Raw genomic sequence first — 24,182 nt, 5'->3', positions numbered from 1 at the left:
TTTCTTCCTTCCTACTAGAGTAGGTAACCCCAAGTACTTCTCAAAGTTGCTAGTAGCCTTGACTCTTGCTAGATGCAATATATGGGCCTCATCCATTGTCTTAGTATTCTTGCTAAATAAGACAGTGGGCTTTTCTTTGTTCAAGACCTGACCTGATGCCTTTTCATAAACTTCAAGAATTTTGAGGACATATGAGAGCTCCTTAGTTATTGCTTGACAGAAAAGTAAGTTATCATTTGCAAAAAATAAATGATTAACTGTGATGGGGCCTCTTCCAATTGGTACAGGTGTAATGTGTCCAGAATGTTCTGCTCTACTCAGGAGTGAGGTAAGGGCTTCAGCACACATGATGAATATATAAGGTGACACAGGGTCTTCTTGTCTAAGTCCCCTTGAGGGCATGAATTTCCTCTATGGTTCCCCATTAACCATAATCGAATAGGATATTGAGTTAAGGCATGACTGAATGAGCTTAATCCATTTTAATGGAAAGTCCATCTTTGTCATTACAGCTTCTACAAAACTCCACTTTATCCTGTCGTATGCCTTACTCATGTCAAGTTTTAATGCCATACAACCTCTTTTTCTTTTTATTCTCGAATTCATGGAGTGTAGGACTTCATGAGCTACTAAAACATTGTCTAAAATGAGCCTACCAGGTACAAATGCACTTTGATTCAAAGATATAAGATTATGGAGAATACCTTTCAACTAATTAGCAAGAGTGTTAGACACAATTTTGTATAGTACATTACAAAGGCTAATTGGTCTAAACTCAACTACTTTCCTGGGGTTTTTCACTTTTGGAATAAGGGAGATATAAGTGTCATTTACATCTTGAAGGGAACCATTTTAATTGAAGACTTGGAGGGCATAAGAACACGCCTCCTCACCTACCACCTCCTAGTGTTTTTGATAGAAGTGTTCTAGGAATCCATCAGGTCCAGGTGAACCTAAGGGATTCATTTGAAAAACAGCAGCTTTGACTTCCTCTCGAGTGAAGGGCTTTGAGAGCCAAGCTTTCATATCAGTAGTAAGAGTTTATTCCAAGGCATACAAACAATCATCAAAGCCATTAAGGCAGGAGGTAGTAAAAAGTGAGGAAAAGTAACCTGTGAGCACAGCACCTATGCTTGCCTGATCAACAACTTCTTTCCCTTGTTGATCCTCTACGCTTCTAATTGCATTAGTTCTTCTTCTTTGGGAAGCCTGAAGATGGAAAAAATGTGTGTTTCTATCCCTGAAATGCAACCAATGTTGCTTTGCCCTTTGGCGCCACTTTAGTTCATCTACTACTAGAAAGGTTTCTACTTTCTTCTAGAGTTGTTGCATTATTGTTATATGGGAGCCAGTACCAATGTTTTGGAGATAGCTTATCCTTTGTAGTGTCTCTGCAGTAGGGTTGTGGTTTTCCTACTGTGTCTTTTTCCTCCATTCCTGAAGGGCCTTTTGACATGTTTCTAGTTTTTGTCTCACTATACAGGCTGCTGCACCTCCTATGCTGATGCTCTTCCATCCATCTGCCACAATACTATGACAGTCCTCATGCAAATCCCAGGCAGCTTCATATCTAAAGCCTGGGTTCCACCTTTTCCTACACTGGTTGGGGATCTGATTGTTAATGTAAAGGGGGGAAGTGGTCAGATTTTATTGCTACTAGAGCAGTACATGTAGCATCTTTGAAAAGTTCCTTCCACTCCTTGTTGGCCATTGCTCTGTCTATCCGTTCTTTAGTAAACTCCCTACCACTCCTATTATTAGACCACATGAATTGTTGACCAAAGTGGTGCAAATCATTAAGGCCACATACCTCAATAGCTTGTCTAAATGCTTCAATATGGTTGTAAGGTCTGCTAGCTGCACCCTGCTTTTCCTTTTGATGCAAAATTTCGTTGAAATCTCTTCCACACAACCAAGCCATAGGTGATAAAGGTTTTAGCATCTCAAGTAATTGCCAACTACTCCTCCTTTTGGCTGTATCAGGGTGGCCATAGAAGCCAATAAATTGCCAAGTCACTCATGTCCAAGCTATCAATTGCAAAACATCCATCCATTTTCAAACCCCTTCTGATTTCCTCAATTCTTTGTTTACTACACTTAGTCTCCCCTAGGAAAACTAAGAATGGGCTCTTTTCCTTAGTAAGTTTCCTAAGGATCCTAACTGACCGAGGGTTCCCAAGCCCTCGGCAGTTCCAGATTAAGAGACTCATTGTTGGTGGCAGGGCTAGAAACCAGCCTCTGCCATTGTGTTTTGGTTCTCATTAGGATCATCCCTTCTCTTTTGCCGTTTTGGTTTAATTTCATTCTCTACAATATTTCTCTTAAGACTTCTTCTGGTGCAACAGGGTAATTTGAGATGTCTTCCAAAGCCTCACTCCCACCATCTTCATCATGAGCAACCCTTCCTCGAGCGAGCCTTTTCCATTTCCTAGCCTTTGGTTCCTCAATCCCCTTTACAGGTCCCTGTGTTTTTTTGTCATGCAACTTTTCAGATATTAGTTCACCACAAGTAACTAGGTCCTTGTTGACTCCAACTGAGTTGGTTACTCCTACCTTTTGAGCATTAGTTGACCCTTTAGCTGTGTCAGGGTCCAGTTCCATGCTTGTGAAAGGTAATGCGTTTTGTACCTTATGGTTAGTTTCCAGTATGTCCACCTCGTGCATGTACACTATATCCTGAGGTTTTAGGAGTTGACTGTCCAGCTATTTTGTATTGGGGGGCTCAAAAGTATGTTCTGTATTAGCTTCCTTGGTCAGAGTCTCACTAGTTTCTTGTTGTTTCTTACTAACTCCATAGACTTGTTCCAGCATTTCCGTTGCAGTCACATCCTGCTTTGGCACCGAAAGTTCCTATTTGAAAGCATGGTTCCCTGGCCTAGCCTTCTCCCTATCGCCTTGTCCTTGGCCTCGTTGTTGTCGTTGATGGTGGTTTCCCCATGAGTGGCACCATACCTACGGCCATTGAAGATGTTGTTATGCATAGGCTGGGCTCAAATCCAAGCACCAAACTGTTGAGGGGCTTGTTCATCAGCCTGCTACTCATAACGTTGCCTTATGCAGTTCTTCCCCTTATGATACAATGCACCGCATTGGAAACAAAAACTCTGCAATCTCTCATACTTGAAAGACATCCAGTATTTTTGGTCATTGAACATCAACCATTTCCCCTTAACAAGTGTCTATGGAGGTCCACTGCAATCCTCACCCTTAGACATCTTCCCCATGCACGTCCATTAGCCTCTACCTCCACTCTAATGACATGCCTGATGGAGGCCCCTAAATCCTCACTGATTCTTCTGTCATGGTGTCCAGTGGAAGGTTGTGGAGTTAGACCCAAAACAGTTCATAGCGAAACTTGAGGCCATTGATGGATTCCATGCCGTCAAGTTCTTATAATGTTAACAGGCTCCTATCAAAAAATCAGGGTCTACCACTTAGCACTTTTTCTTTGTCCTTTTTGTGCTGAAATTCGATCAGATAGCTCTGGTCTCCAAGTTCCTTGAAACTAACCCAACACTCTAGCCTCCATACTTGAGACATGGTTTCTCTAAAGCCCTCACCATTGACATTCTTCTCAGTTAGAGCTTTGCCCACGATGCAATGTTTCTCTTGTCTATTTCCTTTCTTGAGTCCCTCTTTTTTCACATGGAAGAAGGAACTCTCTTCCATAGATAGTTGTATTCTCTCCCAATGTTTTGCCAGCTCTTTGGCTTCCATTCATGCCCTCAACAACACTAGACAATGTAACAACTGAAACCAAAGACAAAACTCACAGAGAGTGAGACCTTAAGCCTTTGGAGACCGAAGGCACTGGAAACCTTACTTCTTCTCGCGAGAGAAGAGAAAGCACTAATTTCTTCTTCACCAACTTATGACATGTTTAGGTAATGAGATGTGAAGAGAGTTGCGTAAATAGTAATGAAATTGTTTGAGTTAAAATATTTTATTGAATTTTGAAAAAAAAAAAAAAAGATTGAATAAAAGTATCATAAATTTAAAATATTGTGATAATATAATTTTTTTAATATAATTTTTATTTTTATATTTGATAAAAAATTTATTTAAAAATTTAAAAAAATTATAATAATTAAATAAAAATATTTTATTTATATTTGAGTAGCGTTAATAAAAAAAATTATTACAAGTGTTTAAGAAGAAATGGCTCCCAGACAAGCCTTATTTTCTTGTCGGTACGAAGTCTCCAAACGCCAAGTTTTAAGTGAGAATAAAGAGAGAATCAATGATAAAACTCTGACTGATTGTTGCGCGACGAGACCGTAAACCTACTTTGAATTCTTGACTGAGAGAGAGATACAGTCCAAACTTCAGACCGAACCGTTTCTGATATCCCCATGTTTAAATTCTCGAGCACATCATCGAGCTGGCATCCCCACCACTCACAGAGAAGATGAAAAGATCAGAAAATCTGTCTTGAAAGAGAGAATTTCGCCCAAAAACCAGAAGGTCTTTCTGGGTTTTGTTCGTGATATGATTTGAAGCATACCCAGAAGCTAACTAGGCTCAAAACCTCTCAATTCATTGCAAATTCGACCAAAACTATATTGCATCTTTGGATTGATTGCCGATTTTATATATTAGGAGCACCCAAGAATCAGATTTCTGATTTGGTTATATCTTTATGAGGAAATCAAGAAAGGGTTGGGAAATAAAATTATATTTTTGAATCGGGCTCATTTTGTTTCGGAGGAACATGAATTTTAGGAGCTTAGACGAGTTTTGGGCTTTCTATGTGAACCAACACTCCAAACCATCCACACGGCGTTGGCATTTTGTGGGCACGCTTATTGGTATTTTCTTCTCGCTTTGCTCAGTGATCTTCAGCTGGTGGTTTTTGTTCCTTGTGCCCTCCTTTGGGTATGGATTGGCCTGGTACAGCCATTTCTTTGTCGAAGGGAACGTTCCGGCCACGTTCGGGCATCCGTTTTGGTCTTTTATATGTGATCTCAAGATGTTTGGATTGATGCTTACAGGGAAAATGGATAAGGAGATCAAGAGGCTTGGAAAGAGGCCTGTGTTGCAGGTCTTTTAATCGTAAGTGTCTATATGTTCTTAAAAAACATACTTGCATCTGAAATTAAGCTATTCTATTTGAATTCTAGTTGTTGATTTTGCTTTGAGTCTGTGTTTGTTCCCGTGTATGTAATTGTTTATTGACATTTATGTTATATTCTTGGACACAATAAATTTGGGTTGGGAAATGTTGCTCATAGTATGCCTGGATTATTTGGTTGATGCATGAGTTTGTGGTAACGCTTAGTTGAAGGATGGACATGCTGTGCAATAATTTCTTACAACCGTGAATGCATATTGCATGGATATTTTGATGTGATTAGAATGTCAGTTTGCACATTACGTGGTTTTCTTATGGAAGTTTGTCAAAACAGAAATTTTGTGTAAGAGTTTTGCTATATACAAGCATAATCGCGTACTAATCTGTGTACCAATACTGATTCATTCATACTTAAAATTTAAATTAACATTGTTTTCAATAAAAATCTACTTTTTGACCAATCACATCACATTGGTGCACAGATTAGTGTACAATTGTACTTGCAACTATATTTTTCCTTATATGATTCATCAGTAAAACAGGAAAAATATCCTTCAACTGATGTCTCCCAATGGATTAGCCAAAACTACTCCAGTTTTGCTCAACCCGACAAAGCATTGTTCGACTATGGAGTTAGGCACACAAACCTGAAGTAGATTAAATAATGGGTTGAAGGGTTAAGCTGAGGTTAAAGCATGGAGGAGATATGCTCATGACCTTGTTTCAGATATTGTTAGTTACCCTATTGCCAAAGCGTGGAACTGCCTGCTCATAAATAAATGTAAAGCTCGAAAAGCAACACTAAATTAGAGAGCAACATGGATTGCGATTTCCTCTTCCTTGGATACTCTGGATTTCATCCGGGACATGATGTCTGGGAATATAAATTCTTGATAGCGAAGTACTGCAACCACAGGCTGTCAATCTTGCAGGTATAGCAAAAAATATTGATTATGTGGAGGAGTAACTAGCCAAACTTGTTTTGTCATGCCACAGTTCAATGTTTATTTATCAGAACTCAGCTATCGCCTTTAGTAACTCCTGCATCTGTATTAAATTGGAACATGAAGTGTGATAGAGCCGTTTGATCTCCTAGCTGAGATCAGATAATGAACATCCTTGAGCTTCCTGAAAGTAACAAGAGGGAGGAGGTGTCCAGGTGGTGGTCTGATAGGGATAGCCTTTCAAAATCAAGTCGAAGGATGAGAAATGGAAGAAGCAGATAAGAAATCTATCCTCCTCTAGAATTGGGATTTAGTTACTTGAATTTGTTGTCTTTTTCCTTTTAGAGGGAAGGCTGCCCGGGCGAATATTCTTTAGCCACGTGTTACAGCGTGGTTCGTCTTGGCTCTGATTGGGGAATATTTCATTGACACCCAATTTTAGACCAAGCTACATATTTTGGACTCAAGCCTGCTGGATAGGTGGGCAAAGCGATGCATCATATTGCATTTGGTTGCATTACTCGAGACATTTGAACAATTTTAGCTGAAAAAGTCCCAAAAAAATTGCTTGGGTGATCGATGGTTTAATATGAAAAGGATTAGTTGGAGTGCCAAAGCAATTGTCCATTTGCAATAAAAAGTTGAAAGCCAGACATGGGAGCTAAAACCATACAAATCCAGTAGTTAATGTTTTATCCGATGAAGTTATTGCACAGGTGAAGATTCATCCTTAGGTCAAGTTGTGCTCAACATTATACTCTAGCCCCCTCTAATAACTATTCATCTTTTGCAGCTTACATCCTTTCTAGATCCAATTGTTAGAACCGTGTCACTTGAATTTTTATTATTATTTTTATTTTCTTATCTTAACGGTCAAATTTCAATGTTGAGCTAATATGCATGTTATATATATATTTTTTTAAAGGGAGTTAATCAACAACTAGCACAATTATCGATCAATATATAAAATAAAAAAAAATAAAAAATAAAAAAAGAAGAAGAAGAAGCCCTTGTCTACATAGAAAAATTATCAATCACCACATATAACAATAAAAAATTAATTATAATAATAATAATAATGATAATCGATAATAATATACATGGAGACCCTAAATCCTAACTCTTGATCTGAACAACTAAATGAAAAATTACTTTCAGGCCTGATGTTGAGGAGCACCAAGTGTACCAACTGGATCGAACTACGCACCAGCACAGCACACGTTACAAGATTATAGCTAAAAATAGCTAATTACAGAAAATCTCACCAACCATCCGACCGACCATGCAAAGCGCCTACCAAAATCTGGCATCATGGAAATTGTAATGTGACCTGTGCATGCGGATATCGGAAGGGTATGCTTCAGAATCTGTCTCCGATCACTAATAGACCTCGAAAGGTATTGTGGACATCTATTGCTCAACCCTCCATCCATCACCTCCGCCGTGCTGAATTCGAATGCTGATGGGGTTTACTATCGTTCCGTATCCTATCTGCATACATGGGTAAGCGAATGATCTCTTTAATTTCGTCCAACAAGACTTCCTGTGTGATATTGTCCCTTATACTCCGCATGACCTGTAATTTAAAACAACCAACCGGCTTCATCAAGTGCACCTGGTTCCAAACGATATGGGTAACAGATTAACAGATTGTAGATAATTCAGTGGTGAGACTGACCTTCTTGTAAGTATTGAAATCATTCGGAGTTGATTTATCTACTCTGATCCGCATGAAGATCCATTCCTCTTCGTCAAAACCCCACTTACACTCAATAATTTTTCCAGAATACAAGGAGGGGTCTGAACCATCTGCATTTTTTTTTTTTTTTTTTTTTTAACTTCGGTGAGAAATCAGAATCAAGACAATACGTTTCATATATTTATACCTAAATGAGAATAACAAAAATAAATTAAACTTGGAATAAAAGCGCATATAACAGAAGTATGCAAGTCAGTGAAGACAGATGTAGCACAAAAGCATCCATTCAAAAAAAAAAATGCAATCCCATTTAAATTGCAGCCTTTTTTTTTTTTTTAGTGTTGTAGGGGTGGGGCTAGAAATTTGCTTGTCTCAACTGAAGATCCAAAATCGACAATCTCAACAATACATCATCATTTATCCCCTGTCATCCATAAAATATGGGAAATTGAAAGGTGAAAAAAGAGACGGGAATCAGAAAATGATGAAACATCATTTACAGTATCTCTAAAATCCTCTTAAGTTGATGTTCTTGTTTTCTGCAACTTGGCAAGGTCAGAAACTAGCATTAGATGCTTTTGTCCTTGGAAGGCAAAATTCCTCAATGTATATAATGTTATTTTTTTGATAGGTTCAATGTATATAATGTTATGCGGAGGGATCAATAAGCACGTGACCCTAACTTCAAATGAAATAGACAGGCCATCAAAAATACAAATCTCAAAGCAAAGTTATGTACACTACAGTTGGAAACAGGCATGTCCACTGTAAGGACCCCGCAATTATAATGCCTAGTTACTGATAATAAAAAAAATTATCATGCCTAGTTAAAAGACTGTTTATGCTAAAAACTATTTCCTTTTGAAGCACTAATAAAACAATTTAAATATTTATGCCAAAAATTATTACCATAAAAATTTATGTCACTTATCTAGGAGTCGAAAACTTTAACTAGCATCTGTTTCCACAAAAAGTTCATATGAATCTCATAGCTGAAACCCTAGTAAAGTTTTGTGCCAATAGTTTACGAACACTCCCAAGTGCTTTTGTCAATTGAAACCTTTGTAAAGCTAAACTGAGATTTTCGCTTAAACATTGATTCATGAAAGCCAGATAATATCATCAACAAAGAAGCAAGGTACATTATAAAATGAGGGAAAAAAAAACATTGACCTCCGAACACAACCCTACTCCCTTTCCCTTCCATCAGTTTCTTCTTTCCCCGTTCATGCAGAAAAAGTAGTTGACGACCATCATTGTCTATCTGTCCACCAATAAATATTAGAAGGCCAGCATCTCTATGAACAAGGAGCCAATATAGCCAATATAGATAGAAATAAAAGAGACGCCCAAACTAATATAGAATATAAAATAGTACAACCTCGAACAGAAAGTCAACTGAATTCATGTGAGCGTATTTCCACTTCAAGAGGCCTTCATGCGTGCGAGGGATATAAGGATCATCCCAACCCTGCAAACAAAAATGATTATCGGTACCATTTTTCTAAAACCTTAAAATAAGTATAATTCAACTTGACCATGTAGACCATAGTGTTCTTCCCAAAATGACACAGGACAAGACATGTAGACTCAGAACTTGAAAACTTCTGAGTGTACATGGTAGCGTTGCTAAAGGTCCTTCTAATAATCTAATAACAACACACTACTAGCAATTGAAAGGTGAACTTTATGGCTCTGAAACAGATGAGTTGAATGAATAAATTCTCCCCAAACTAATACTTTCCAGGAAAGTTAGACACAAGTCAGACAACTATAAAAAGATATTTGAATTCCAAGGTTTGTTCACAGTTTCAAATCATCAAACCACCTGAAAAATAAGACCATCTGCATCATGTGAGAGCGTTGGAATGAATTCCTTTAAAAGCTTGGTAACAGTAGAGAGCAACCAAAAGTCTTTCCTCCTCACCTGATAAACATTTAAACCAGATCAACAAAAAAATCCAGCACAAAGAAATATAACGAGATGGAATAAAATGTTGGTAGTCAGATAATGCATACCCTGAATGGTTCAAGGTCGTATCTATAATATGGATTCCTACACTGGTAAATATTGTGGCGTTCAAAATTTCGAGGTTCAATCACTTCTTTCTCAAGCATCTTCCACCGCTCGTAGAAAGGCCGCTGCATCACAATTAAATTAGCATACCATATATCTATAAAGGATACAAAAAAGCGAAGATAGAAAAAGCACACATATAAAGAAGTAAATACTGCAGATCAGGGACACTTCGGGCATATTGATCTGGTCATTCTAAAATGCCACACCAATGTCTGAACAAATCTGGGATTTCAAAGAGAGAATGCAACTAAAACAATGCAATAATCAAAGGTAATAAATTCAAGAGAGCAGGGCTCTCTCCTTTAGTGGTGTCGTACAGCCAAAAACCCCACAAAATTGACACTAAAATATCAAGCATTTACTTCTAGTGTAGAAATTTCCATTCGTTTCTCAACATCTGACTGAACCATACCGTATAAAACTCTGCTACCTTAATACCAGATTTCACAAATCCATAAGTCTTAGATTGGATAGAGATAGGTTTAAGCTGTTGCGACTGAGTATGCTACTTCAATAAGAATTTTGAATATTCTGTTTGCCCGATTACAAGCAACTCTTCCATGGAGCAACATTATTTATTCCACAATATGTGTGCACGCACGCGCGCACGCCTGCACGCCCATTACTTATTCCAATATCTAAGCCAAACAGCCAAAAAACCACTTGAAAATAAAATGCATCATACAGTCATAATGAAAAAAAAAACACACACAATTAGGAAGACAGTGTCTTGGGAAGATCTTGACCACGGATAACTTGAGGAAGAGGGGGTGTGTAGTGATGGATTGGTGTTATATGTGCAAAAAGAATGGAGAATCTGTGGATCACCTTCTATTACATTGTGAGGTTACAAGATAGATATGGGATGAGATTTTCCAAAGGGTCAACGTTGCTTGGGTTATGCCTATGAGGGTGGTGGATCTGCTGGGGTGTTGGAGGAAGATACAAGGTTGCCAGCAAGTGGCAGCAGTATGGAAGATGATCCCACTATGTATCATGTGGTGTGTTTGGTCGGAAAGAAATGCACGTTGCTTTGAAGACAAGGAACGCACCATGGAGAAGCTAAAGAACTTTTTTCTTCAAAATTTACTGCTTTGGTTTTCCGCTATTGTACTAAATGGGGACAATGTCCATGATTTCTCATCTTTAATTCCTCACTCATAGAATGTATTTAGGTACCTTATGTATACTTTTTGTGTACACGGGCCATGCCTATTATATTCTGATCAATAATATTTATCTTTTACTTATCAAAAAAAAAAAAGGAAGACAGTGTCTAGTTATGCATCTCACAAAATTGTTTGAATATTCCTATGATCCTTCAATCACTCATCTTAGTTTTGTTCTTTTTTTTTCTTCTTTTTTTTTTTTAAAAAGTAATCGTATAATATCCATTGCAAAGGTATTAATATTGGCAGGGTTAATTCAAGAGGAACAAAGGAGATAAAACATCAGTAATGACCAAGGGAAAAAAATTATAACCTAAGAATTTCAGGACAGACGAATACATGGTCTTTCAGAATTAGGGAAAAAAAGGAGGACATGGTGGATGCCAAGTGCCAGATGGCACCGGCAACACCAATTTTATGACACTGACTATTCTTATAGAAGGTTATATGACAATAGCCAAAGTGCATTGCGAACTCAATCTTTCAAACACCAAATGTCTTTTTATTGAAGGTTAAGTAACATAAGAAAACAAAAAATCTGAAAAATGAGTATAGGCTATAGCCAAATGAAAAATGGTAACATGCATGAGTGCCAATATAATTAACATTAAAAAAAACAAGTAAATCCATAATATGCTGAAATTAGGACCAGAAGAGAACAAGACAACAGGAAGGTGAACATAAAAGAAACTCTTAGTACCAAAGCGTGATGTAATTCAAGACGAAGGTAAACAGGATATAGTTTGAGACTGTGATACAGGTCACGATTGCAAAGGGTATAATAGCGAATATTTCTCTATACCAAACTAAGGGAAAGAATCCATATAACAGACCCAACTACTTGAGACAAAAACTGCCCCATTTCGGGTGACTGAACATTGTCCACAAATAAATAAGCCAAGGGATTAATATTCCACATGTTTTTGGTAGATGATACTAGATGAAGTATTAATAAATAATGAAATTGTTTCCCAATGACACATTGGATCGAGATGCATATATTGCAATGCTTGTGGACCTGTGGTAAAAGGACTTGGGCATATGAATCAAAGGGTAAAAATACAGTCTGAAAGAAGTAAGTAAATTCAGCATTTATGCAAACACCATATCACATATAGTTAAAAGCTATTCTTCTATATAAAGGTGCTCCTGCAACATAAACTATTGACATAAGAACCAGCAAGGATGAGACAATCAGCATGACTGTTTTTCTTCTCATTAGTTGTAAATCAAACCTCTATTACAGGCACTTGATTTATTGCCATAAGATCATAGATAAGGTATCTTCTCTCTTGCTTCTTTGAGTCTGGCAAAGTATCGATTATCATCTCCCCATCGAGTAATGTAAAGTGATGAGTCTTGTCGGCTAAACCCTTACAATCCAAAAAAAGGAGAATGTCAGGTTGGATCTCATTGATAAAAAAGATGCCTGTGCAAAACACTCAATATAAGGAACTTAAAAAAGCAAACATATATGTATGCATACATCATTTGTGTTTCTGCAAGGAAACCTCATCTGCACCCGTCGGAAATTATAACTCCTGTCAATCAAGTAACATCCATCTATGGTTATTAGCATCATATACCGTGTTCCATCAGCTTTCCATGTGGCATAATAATAACGCTGCCTCAACAGTTGTAAATTGTCCCTGCATACCACGCAACAAATATTGTCTCTCATCGGTCTCCTCATGCCAGAATTTGTGCCAGAACAAGGAACACTGAACAGAAAATAACTTCCACAATCAACTGTGATAAACACTTCCTTTCCAATTTTTACAATGTCGTGAAAGAAAACAAGAGCCACTATTAAATCTGATCTGTGATTAACCTATATGATAAGAGGATAAGGTAGGTAATGTATGGAATCCAACATTGCTTGGGAAGGAGAAGTTCTTGTTCTTTATAATGTTCCAATGGGGCTCTAATTGTATCATTGACTAGTCCTTTTGGAGTATAAGCCAAGTGTTTTGGGCCTTCCATTGGGGCGTTACAAAAGGTATCAGAGCTTATCCCAACCAGAAATGCGGGACTTGAGCCGTGCCACCTACGACAAATGGGCCCGACGAGGATGTATGGAATTTAAAGGGGGAAGGTTGTGATACCCCATATGATAAGAGAATAAAGTAGGTGGTGTATGAGATCCCACACTACTTGGGAATGAGAAATTCTTGCACTTTATAATATTCTACTGGGGCTCTAATTGTATCTTAACTAATCCTTTTGGAGTATAGGCCATATGATTTGGGCCTTCCATTGGGGCATTAAATGATCATATTCCATTTAGCCGTAAGGTCGAAAACATAGACTCAGTTGCTTGTATTACATGAATGCACTTCATTAGTGTCTGACTGGTCTGCTTTTAAAAATAACCATCCCATGGTGAAGCAAAGTGATGGCAGCATGGAAAATGGAAGTGACAGCCATTTTTATAGTAATTTCTAATTTTATGAACTTTGGAAATTTTAATGAGTAGAACACCTGCAACGATAAGGGCCACATTGTGCCAGATGCCATGCTGAAAGGAGTCTTCGGTTAAATATGTAATTATTGCAGTAGTGATGGACGTCTATACTCAGTGAAAAAATTCACTTTCCCAACTTTTGTGCAAAATTTATCTTAATACTATTAGTGGTGGTTTTTTTTTAAGTTAATACTACTAGTGGTGTTACCATAAGCTTAGACAATGTCTTGCAAGGAGTATCTCCTAAGGCTTGTTTTTGATCCATAGTTCAAAATACAAAGTCGCAAGACAGAGATTCCTAATACTGGTAGTATAACAAAGGCACCAATGGTACCTACATATGTCAATTGTACTTGAACAAATTGAAGATTTGATTGGTTGTATTTTTTTTGTTTAAATTGTTAAATACTGAAATAATCCCTGTGCTTTGGCCTTTAAACAGATTATTCCCTGACTTTTAAAAATGAACTTTTTTATCCTTATACTCTCAACTTTGGTCATTTTGATCCTTCTGTTACAAATCTATCAAAACCACTAACAGAACCCCTGCCACGTGGCTCATAAGTCACACCACCACCAATTAAAATGTGCCAAATGTCCTATTTAGCCATGTGTATATCCACGTGTCGCAATAATAAAAAATGAAAAACAAAACGTACATATAAAAAAGAAAAAACAAAAAAAAAAAAAAAAAAAAAAAAAATTAATGGGGGTGGCTGTGATTGGGAGGGGACATCCCCTCCAGGCCTCCCAATCTTCGTATTTTTTTAATTGACTTTTTTTTTTTAAGTTTTTGTTAATTTTAAATGTTTGTTCTTTTGATTTCTTAATTATTGTGACTCGAGGGGTGTTTTTATTGGTGGTGATGTGGCTTATGAGCCACATGGTGGGGATTCTGTTAGTGAGAATAATGGAACTGTATTGAAAGGATTAAAAAAAAAAAAAACTGAAGTTCTTTTTCTTTTTTTGATAAGTAAAATTTTATATAGGCAAAGCTCATTTACACAGGAAGTAGACAAAAGAAACACCTAGATGCATTCAACTACTAAAGCAACAAGGACAGAAACTCATGAACTGCCCCACCATTCAGAAGAATAGCTGAAAACCAACTAAACAGGGAAACCATAAAAAATTTCCAAAGTTCTTCTACAGTTCATTCCCTATTATTAAAACACCTCTCATTCCTTTCCAGCCATATGCACCACATAATACACAAAAGAATCATCTTCCATGCAATTGCCACTTGAGAGCAAGAATGAAGTCTAGGCCAACAAGCAAGCAATTCTTTCATTGAATTTGGCAGTCCAAATCTTCTAAAAACCACTCCATAACCATCAATCCACGTTTTCTCAATTTATCAATTGTCTGAATGTTCCCAATTGCCTCTATCCAAACAAAAAAAGCAACCTTAGACGGAATACGAGCCTTCCAAATGTTCTTCCAAGGAAAATAGATATTATGCTGATCATTCATCTTATAAAATGATCTGACCGAAAACTTTTTAGACGCTGTGTTTCTCCAGAAGATTTGATCCCTTTCTTGTCTTATAATATCCACTGAATAAAAAAACTTGAAAAATTCAGTAACCTCCTCAATTTCCCAATCCTGAACAGATCTGAAAAAATTGACATTCCAATGCACCTCTTCATTAGAATAACTCATCAACTCTGAAATTGAAGCCTGCTGATTAACAACCAATCTGAAGACAGTTGAGAATGCTCTAAACAAAGCAGTCTCACCACACCAAACATCAAACCAGAAACGAATTCTTGAGCCCTCACCTACAACGAAATAAACATGTTTCACAAAATTATCCCATCCTTTTCTAATAAATTTCCATAAACTTACTCCATAAGTCCCCCTACTCTCCTTAGTACATGAACTCCCCCAATCACTTCGATACTTCTGGGAAATCACCCCCCTCCACATCGCACCCTCTTCCTTATTAAATCTCCACCACTTCCCCAACAAAGCTTTATTAAAACTACACAAATTACTAACTCCCAACCCTCCAACATCAGGTGGACATCAAACTTTTGTCCAAGCCTCCAAAAACTGAAGTTGAGAGTATAAGGATGAAAAAGTTCATTTCTAAGAGTAAGGAAGTAACCTGTTTAGAGGCCAAACTATAGCAACTATTTAGCATTTAACCCTTCGTGCATGTCAGGCAAGGGTTGTGAAGACATACTTCGTAATTGAAGAGTAATTAACATTTGTATTGAAGGGGACTTCTTTCTCAACTAAATAAATCCTCAGAGAAAACCCAACAGTGAGCCAGAGAAAACCCTAAGGCATCCATCCCACTGCCACTCGTCATCCACCCTCGAACGACGAGTGACACCTCACCTCCATCACAAACGAGGCCAACGGGCCCTAGCATCCTGGCTGAGGGTCATCGTGCTTCAGTTCCCCCTTCGGCAAGATAGTTTTTCGCTATTTTTCTTTCTCGGAGGTGTCAACAACCATCGCCATGCCTCTACCTCCACCACCGCCACAGACTTGACCAACCGACTCCAGGGACTCCATTAAGGGGACTCTGACGTAGGTCCTCCTTCGGCGATAGGGAGTTTCTTATGCTTTTTTCGTTAACACAGTTAAGGGGTACTGCAACCTGTGGCTCTGCTTCCGCCACCTCCACAAACTTGACCAACAACTCCGTTGAGGGGCCTCCAACGTCGGTCATCCTCCGACGACCAGGAGTATCTTTTTTTTTTTTCAATAACCACAGTTAAGAGGTACTGCAACCTGTGTCTCTACCTCCACCATTGATTTTCAGTGGGCACAGATCTAGTGATCTACATTTCTTCAATCACCTCTTTTGTGGGCATTTTTCCTTAAGATGATGAAGTGGGAGTAATGAGGTATCTCTGATTTGGGATTTGGGATCTGACAATGAAGACACGCAATGTGGATTTGTCTCAGTTGGAAGGCAAGAGGTGGTTGAAGGTGGAATCAAAAACTTCCGTTTTTACGAAAGAGGGAAGAAATAGTTTTTGTATCTCTAAACGTAGCAAAAGAATAGCTAAGTTCATGTGTATAGGTGGGACGACATCTTCGTGGGTGGCTAAGGGGATTGAGGATTGTTTAGAACTTAGATGTCATGAAGGATTCTTCAGAGAGCTAAGGATGGGTAATGGAGTTCTCATCATACAACATCATAGTAATGCAAGGGGCAGCTTTCTGCAACTCTCAGAATTCTGGAATGGAAGGAGGAAAGGTATGTTGGTGATTCAGGAAGGCACAAATGGCATTGGATGGAAAGTCTTTTTGCAATCCATTCGAAGTGTTACTGGGTCCAAAGCTACTATTCTGAAGCATGCAAACAGTGGGAAGTTTTGTCAAGATAAGTCAAAACAGATGAATGAATGGCCGAATGGTTGGCCTTGTGATTTCTCTCTATTATATAAACTGTACAAGGAATTCTATACATGGAAAGAGCTACATATATGCTACTGTTATCCCTATACAATCTGTCAAATATTAAGCTAATTACACGGAAGAGTAAATCACGGAAATAAGTACGAAACAATTATGGAAACAAATATGGACAGCAAAGCTGTCCATTGACAGCCCCCTCAAATTGATGCGGGTTGATCAACAAGCATCAATTTGCTACTTAGGAAGCAGTGTCAATGACGAGTGAGAGCCTTGGTGAAGAAACCAGCAATTTGTAGTTCAGTGGAAATGTGTGGAAGAGTGATAACACGAGCGTCAAAGGCTTCACGAATAGAGTGACAGTCAACTTCAATATGCTTGGTGCGCTCATGATAGACAGGATTGGCTGTGATCTGAATAGCACTTGTATTATCAGCATATAAAGGAGTAGGATCGGTCTCAGAAAAGTCTAACTCAGCAAGCAATCCTCGAAGCCAAATAATCTCAGAACAAACAAGAGACATCGCTCGGTACTCAGATTCTGTAGATGACTTAGAAACTCTGTCTTGCTTCTTACTCTTCCAGGAGATCAATGCATCACCTAAGAACACGCACCAACCAGTGATGGAGCGACGTGTATTAGCACAACCAGCCCAATCAACATCGCTATAAGCAACAAGACGGGGAGAATTTCCTGCAGGAAAGAATAAGCCACAAGCAGAAGTGCCCTGAACATAGCGTATGATCCTACGAACAGCAGCCAAATGAAGATGATGAGGAGTCTGAAGAAACTGGCTAACTTGTTGTACAGCAAAAGAAATATCTAGTCTAGTGATGGTGAGATAGACAAGGCTACCCACCAATTTTCGATATAAACTAGGATCAACAAGTAAGTCACCCTCCTCTTTGCGAAGCTTGATATTTAACTCCATGGGAGTATCGACAGAGGTAGCTTCCTGCAGTCCAGCTGTAGCCACCAAATCACTAGCATACTTGTGTTGATTGAGTGAAATACCAGAGGAACTACGACACACCTCAAGACCCAAAAAATATGTGAGAGATCCAAGATCTTTCATATGAAAGGATTCTGAGAGATGAGTCTTAAGCTGGACAAGTAAAACAGAATCGGAACCAGTGATCACAATATCATCAACATAAACCAAAAGGACAACAATACCCATGTCCGATTTCCGAAGATATAATGAAGTGTCATACTTGCTCTGCTTGAAGGAAAATTCTAGTAAAGTGGTTCGAAATTTATCAAACTAGGCCCTCAGAGCTTGTTTGAGACCATAAAGAGAGCGACGAAGTTTACACACATTGGAGGTCGGAGAGGGAAACAATCCTAGGGGTGGCTTCATATAAATACACTCTTTAAAATCCCCGTGAAGAAAAGCATTCTTAACATCCATCTGATGTAGTGGCCAATTATTGGAAGCAGCAAGAGCTAGGATCGTACGAACAGTGGTCATCTTAGCCACAGGAGCAAAGGTCTCCTCATAATTGCCACCATATTCTTGATTATTCCCAAGAGCAACAAGCCTAGCTTTATAACGATCCAAACTCCCATCAGAGCGAACCTTGACTGAGTAAACCCATTTGCAACCCAGAGGAACTTATAGTGGAAGGACAAGGCTCAATGTCCCAAGTGTGATTGGCCTCTAGAGCGGCAATTTCTTCCTGCATGGCTTGTCGCCAACAGTCATGCTCGACAGCACGTGGGAATATCAAAATTGGACAAGGCAGCAGTCAGAGCTGAAACAGAATTGCCAGAAGAAAACCCATACGTATCCGGGGGTACAGACACTCGAGAAGAGCAACGTACCAAAGGCTCTGGAAGTGCAGCAACTGACTAATTCCGGTGTATGTTAGGATCAGATATCGAATGAGCCATCGGAAGAGACTGTAGGCGGGAGCGTCTCGTATACACCATACCTGGTTTAAAGCGAGAACTGACATGATGAAGATCTGAGAGCTGCTGCTCAAAGGAGGGAAGGACCACAGTAGAAGAAGAGGGCACAGATGACACAAGAAAGAAATGTTGATTTTCAAAGAAAATAACATTTTTAGAAATGCGTGTACGATGTAAAGTAGGATCATAGCAAACAAATCCCTTTTGACACACATTATATCCCAAGAATGCACATCGAATAAATTGAGCAGATAATTTATGTCGCTCACGAGGTAAATGAACAAAACATACACAACCAAAGATACGAAGATTATCATAACTAGGTTGCTTAGCAAACAAGCGGAAATAGGGAGACTCCATTTGTAATACTTGGGAAGGTAAACGATTAATCAAATGAGTAGCAGTTTTTAGAGTCTCAACCCAGAACATGGATGGAACAGAAGATTCTAACAAAAGAGTACGTACCACATCAAGAAGATGACGATTTTTGCATTCGGCTACTCCAGGTGCCAGTAAACTTGACACATACAGGTGCAGAATCCATTGCAAACAAAAAAGGTTCTGAGGCAACAAAAAAAATATCCAAACAAATTGAAAGAAACCAAGAGAAGGACCTGTTGCCAACAAATAATAGAAGCCCAAAAAACAATATCCAGACCAAAAAATATGCCGAAACCACCCACTCCAGGAAAAAATGACACCCTAAAAAAAATAATTAGGAGAACAAAATAAATACCCAGACTTTAAACAGAAGCTGCCGAAGGAGACCACTCCAGGAGAGGAATGTGTCGATAGGCTGAGAGGGTGTCGAGAATGCTCAAACTGAAACAGAAACTGCCAAGAAACACAAGGCTGGGACGTCGGACGTGAAATACCAAAAACAGAAGACGCCGAGATGTGCTACCGAGACTCAGAAGACGCCGACACACGAAACCGAGAAAAAAGACCAAAATATTCACGCGGGCGACAACAAACCGAGAGAAGAAAAAAATTTTCAACTGGCTCTTGATACCATGTCAAGATAAGTCAAAACAGATGAATGAATGATCGAATGGTTGGCCTTGTGATTTCTCTCTATTATATAAACTGTACAAGGAATTCTATACATGGAAAGAGCTACGTATATGCTACTATTATCCCTATACAATCTGTCAAATATTAAGCTAATTACACGGAAGAGTAAATCACGGAGATAAGTATGAAACAATTATGGAAACAAATATGGACAGCAAAGCTGTCCATTGACAAGTTTATTCATGGAAAGAAGGTGGGAAGGCCTTCCTCAGTCAAAGGTGCCTCGCACACTATTGTGTTGAGGTCATTGGCAGGCAATCCAGCCGAGATTAGTTTCGCGGCAAAAGAAAAGGATAACGCTTTTGTAGGTGACAAAGGCTATCAGGTGACATTAGGAGAAGTGGAGGGGGTCTTGTGGGATGTCAAGGCTCAATTGACAGAATTTATGGAGTATATGAGAAATCTGGTGATTAAAGTGGATAAGAGGCTGGATCTAGCCAAGGGTTTTGGAGGTGGGTTGAAAATGGAGGAGGAAGGGCGGGGGTAGGTCCTATGGGTTTGAAGGCCTCAAGTTTACTGACAAAGGGTGTTTCTTCGCCATCATAGATAAGGTCATCAGACGCCAACATCTTTGTCCACGCTAGTGTCACTCAGGACATTGGCAGCTTGTCAACTAAGCCTCTTGTTGAAGATGGGGATCCCGCTAGGGTCTTGAGTACTTTGGAAGAAACAGACGAGTCGCTTTTAGAAGACAAAAATAGGGTAACAGCAGGTAGTGCTTCCTCTATCTGTTCTATGCCTCCTGAGGGAGTAGTAGGGTCAGACAAAGTGACACTACAAGGATCGCAGGGGGTGGTGCACATACATGCAATGTCCTCATCGATGGAGGGAAGGAACCTTTAATGGTGATAGAAACAATTGAGATTCAGGATTTGTCGTTGGTGCCTTGTGTGGAGGAATGTCTAGAGTCGAGAGTCCAGTTGGGTACTGTGTCTGGGGATAATGTTGTTCTCCTGGTTTCTCTTCCTCTGATAAACGATATAGTGGGTTCACCACCGGATTGGATTCTGAATAAAGCTGACAAGATTCAGCATATTGTGGGGATTTCACATGAAGGATGTGAAGACCAATTTAAAGCACTACTCACTTCGATTGAGGCGGGACATGCACGTGAAACCAAATCAAGTTTCAAGAAAAGCAGAGAGTCAAAGCGTCTTTCTTGGGCAATCAACTGCGACACTAAGGGTGGCAGCTCAAGTAAAAGGGAAAATTAAGGGAGGGAATTGTGAAGACGCTCCCGTAGAGGGAGTTTCGGATAGGGTATTAGTTTTACGGGAAACAAGGAGTTGGGGTTGGGGTTGGGGTTGGGGTTTGGGAGGTGTGTTCCATTCCAATTCGGGCTTGGTGTATTTTGGACAGTTTTTCACGGGCTCTCTAGTATGGGCTAGGTGTTTCCTTGTATATGTCTGGTGTACTTGGTTATTCCAATTGATATATACAATATTTTTACTATTAAAAAAAAAGTATTTAACCCTTGTTTAAAATAAATTCAGCTCCCAATTCTTTTTCTTTCTTATTCTCTATTTTTTTTCCTTCTCCTGTGTCTTCTCTACGTAGATTGCAATAATAAGCAATAATAAGGTTGTTTGGAATGTTTTTTTCAAAAGGGATATTAATGATTGGGAAGCGGATGAAGTTCAGGCTTTGTTGGTTAAACTTTACAGTATAAAGCTGGTAACTGAAAGGGAGGATAGTATGGCATGGTCTTCTGCTGGAAATGCTAAGTTTTCAGTTTCTTCTTACTATAGAGTTATGTCAAGTCATGGTAGTTGTGTTTTCCCATGGAAAAGTATTTGGAAAGTAAAAGTTCCTCCCACGGTTGCTTTTTTCTGTTGGGTGGCTTCTTTGGGCAAAGTTTTGACAACTGATAATCTTAGAAGGAGAGGACTGTTTATTTCTGATTGGTGTGTTATGTGCAAAAAGGATGGAGAATCTGTAAATCATCTTTTCCTTCACTGTGATGTGTCTAGATTCTTGTGGGATGAGGTTCTGAGTTGGACAGGTTTGCATTGGGTGATGCCCAAAGATGTGGGGGATTTAATGGTAGGATGGAAGGGTTTGAAGGGCTGTAAGAAGGCAGCGTCTGTTTGGAAGATGATTCCTCCTTGTCTCATGTGGTGCTTGTGGATAGAAAGAAATAGGAGATGTTTTGAAGATAAAGAACGTACTTTGGAAGATCTTAGGGTTTTTTTCATGGGTAGTTTGGGTTTTTGGGCGAAAGTTTATGTAATGGTGGATAATTTCCTGAATCTGTTTTAGTTTTCTGGGTTTTTTTTCTTTTTGTTTTCAGGAAGTTGTAGGTTTATCCTTTGTATACTTCCTGTGTACTTGGGCTTATGCCTATTTCTTCAATAAAATTATTACTTATCAAAAAAAAAAAAATAGTCGAGTAACACTAACGGTCACATTAAAATTAAGTTCAAGAACCCCCTCCCTCCCACATCTCCACCCCCAACAAAAAGGGATAAATATCTCACACCCTATATCACAGGCAGGACTTGAGGAAAGAAATTTAAATACACAATCATTGATTGATTCAGTTTGACATAAAAACAGATCACTCTAGACAATGTCTGCTATTTAACTGAGACAAACACAGTTTATACCAATTTGTTCCTTGTTTAGCCATCTGTAGGACATCTCTGGGCTGATCAATCCATGCACTTAGTTTTTTAAAAACTAAACTTATCAGACCGGAATGGAAATCATAGCAGATATTATGCCTTCACCAAGCTCCAAAGCAATTAGAAGGGTGAACCCACAAGATTGCAACCTCTATTGGAATGAGAATTAAAACTTAAAATGCCAATTACTAAACTTTTGGATATGTTTTTAAGTACTAAATGACAAATTCATCCAAGTGCTAGCAAATATGAAACCAATTACTTTTTTTCTGTCGATAAAACAAAAGCATATTAGTGTACACAGGTAGAGAGGAGTAGGTATAAAGGAACCTTAAAACTCTAGGAAATTAGGGTGCATTAAATAACTACCATGCATTAGGAGGCAAAAGTATAGGAATAAATATCCAGATGAAAGTTCAACTTCTACACTGCAGCATCTAAATTTCATTGTAAAATATACAAAAAAATTTAAGTTCATATTACTGATTAAATTTCATATCTCTGATTTTAAAAAAGAAAATTATTTTAAAGAGAATAAATCATCTGTTTGTGTAAAGAAATGGCAGGCAACAGCAGTAACCCTGCTAAGGGCCACTGTTGTCGGCTATCATTTTGACATTTGGCAATATTGCAAGCTGCATTGATAGAAAGTTTTCTCCCATGTATAACAGTACTCTTGCATGTCTACATGCATGACTAATAGATCAAAAACAATAGTCCATTCTTCTCAATATGAACTTTTGACTGGGAAAGTGTGACAGCTGCACATAAGTAGAACTGCTACCTGTATTTTGCTCAGTTAAAATAAAAGAACTACACAATAATAACTTCCAATAAAGATTCAGATAAACCAAACCTGTTAAGAGAAACTGGGTGAGACCCTGGAAATTGTGTGTTTGCCCTTGGCTGAAATTAAAGAAGAAACCTGTCAGAACAGCTATGAAGCATATAGAGTACGTGAAATGGGGGTAGAAAACACAACACAATAGGGAAGCAAGCACGAGAATTGTCTTAATGATCTGAAAGTACTACTATTAAATAAAATTATGGAACGATTGTAGGAAGAAGCTCGAGCAGACATAAGTGAAGTGGCAGAGTACAATACAACATAAACATTAGAGAAACAGAGAAGACATCCAGCATCCAAATGCCAGACTCCTCAATTCTATACAAGAAAAATGTAAACCCAAAATAAAAAATAATAATAATAATATATAGAGTTATTTGGAAAGCCTACCCCAAAACCCAACTTAAGCGTTTGATAGCAGAAATGCCGCAGTATATCTTGCTGGTCCCTAGGTATCTCATCCCCTAATACATCGTCATTGGTCATCGCTACCTCTATATCATGATTTTCCTGAAATAAATAAAGATATGTTAAAATCAGGAAATAAAGCAATATGTAAGGCCAAAAAAAAAAAAAAAACGTACAACAAATGATTAGAAAAAGCAAACTGTCATTGATTCTATGGAATATTCAAAAAGTAGCTAGCTACCAAATATGTCCGCTCAGATAACCATACAGTCATGTACATGAACTAGGCAACAAACTTTCCGCCGGTGTCATAGAATATGAGTATATTCTAACTTGGAACAATTTGCTCCTACGAATTTTCACAGAAAAATTCAATCTTCCATTCATGATTTTCCAGTGGTATTTCATTTGGAAAGACAACCAGAACATACAGTGTAACTGCACTAGTTTCTGGATGTCTGTTTGGCTCATTCATGGGATAAGTAGCAACCCAATAATTTTTTTCTTAATTAGAC

The 24,182-nt window shown here is 38.5% G+C and overlaps 2 protein-coding genes across 5 annotated transcripts in view; one reads left to right on the top strand and one right to left on the bottom strand.

Moving 5' to 3' along the window:
• Positions 1-4,192: 4,192 nt before the first annotated feature.
• LOC122279927 lies at positions 4,193-5,916 on the top strand. 2 transcript variants are annotated; one of them, XM_043090836.1, is made up of 2 exons: positions 4,193-5,052; positions 5,606-5,916. In XM_043090836.1, the coding sequence occupies exon 1, from the start codon at positions 4,712-4,714 to the stop codon at positions 5,048-5,050; it is 339 nt and encodes a 112-aa protein (XP_042946770.1). In that variant the 5' UTR covers positions 4,193-4,711; the 3' UTR covers positions 5,051-5,052; positions 5,606-5,916. The 2 variants fall into 2 exon arrangements, with proteins under 2 accessions (XP_042946770.1, XP_042946769.1); XM_043090835.1 differs by having other exon boundaries at positions 4,194-5,052; positions 5,614-5,916.
• A 1,143-nt stretch (positions 5,917-7,059) lies between these two features.
• Positions 7,060-24,182, bottom strand: part of LOC122279926 (mRNA-capping enzyme-like) — a 28,358-nt gene continuing 11,235 nt past the window's right edge. For 2 of the 3 annotated variants that reach the window (XM_043090832.1, XM_043090834.1), the window contains 10 exons: positions 23,650-23,769; positions 23,269-23,318; positions 12,450-12,684; positions 12,199-12,336; positions 9,734-9,856; positions 9,543-9,641; positions 9,096-9,185; positions 8,888-8,978; positions 7,694-7,824; positions 7,060-7,591 (listed from right to left, as the gene is read on the bottom strand). In XM_043090832.1, coding sequence (XP_042946766.1) covers positions 7,448-7,591; positions 7,694-7,824; positions 8,888-8,978; positions 9,096-9,185; positions 9,543-9,641; positions 9,734-9,856; positions 12,199-12,336; positions 12,450-12,684; positions 23,269-23,318; positions 23,650-23,769 — 1,221 coding nt within the window. In that variant the 3' untranslated portion in view covers positions 7,060-7,447. The remainder of the gene's footprint in view (positions 7,592-7,693; positions 7,825-8,887; positions 8,979-9,095; positions 9,186-9,542; positions 9,642-9,733; positions 9,857-12,198; positions 12,337-12,449; positions 12,685-23,268; positions 23,319-23,649; positions 23,770-24,182) is intronic. The other variant, XM_043090833.1, reaches the window with a different exon arrangement.

The sequence above is a fragment of the Carya illinoinensis genome, chromosome 10 (assembly GCF_018687715.1).
Source record: "Carya illinoinensis cultivar Pawnee chromosome 10, C.illinoinensisPawnee_v1, whole genome shotgun sequence".
NCBI classification, from domain to species: Eukaryota; Viridiplantae; Streptophyta; class Magnoliopsida; order Fagales; family Juglandaceae; genus Carya; species Carya illinoinensis.
The sequence above is the reverse complement of the archived record's forward strand: the minus strand, read 5'-3'. Positions and strand labels throughout refer to the sequence as shown.

Bases quoted from the DNA above. Each gene is read 5' to 3' on its own strand.
- LOC122279927 (XM_043090836.1), top strand. From the start codon at position 4,712: ATGAATTTTAGGAGCTTAGACGAGTTTTGGGCTTTCTATGTGAACCAA.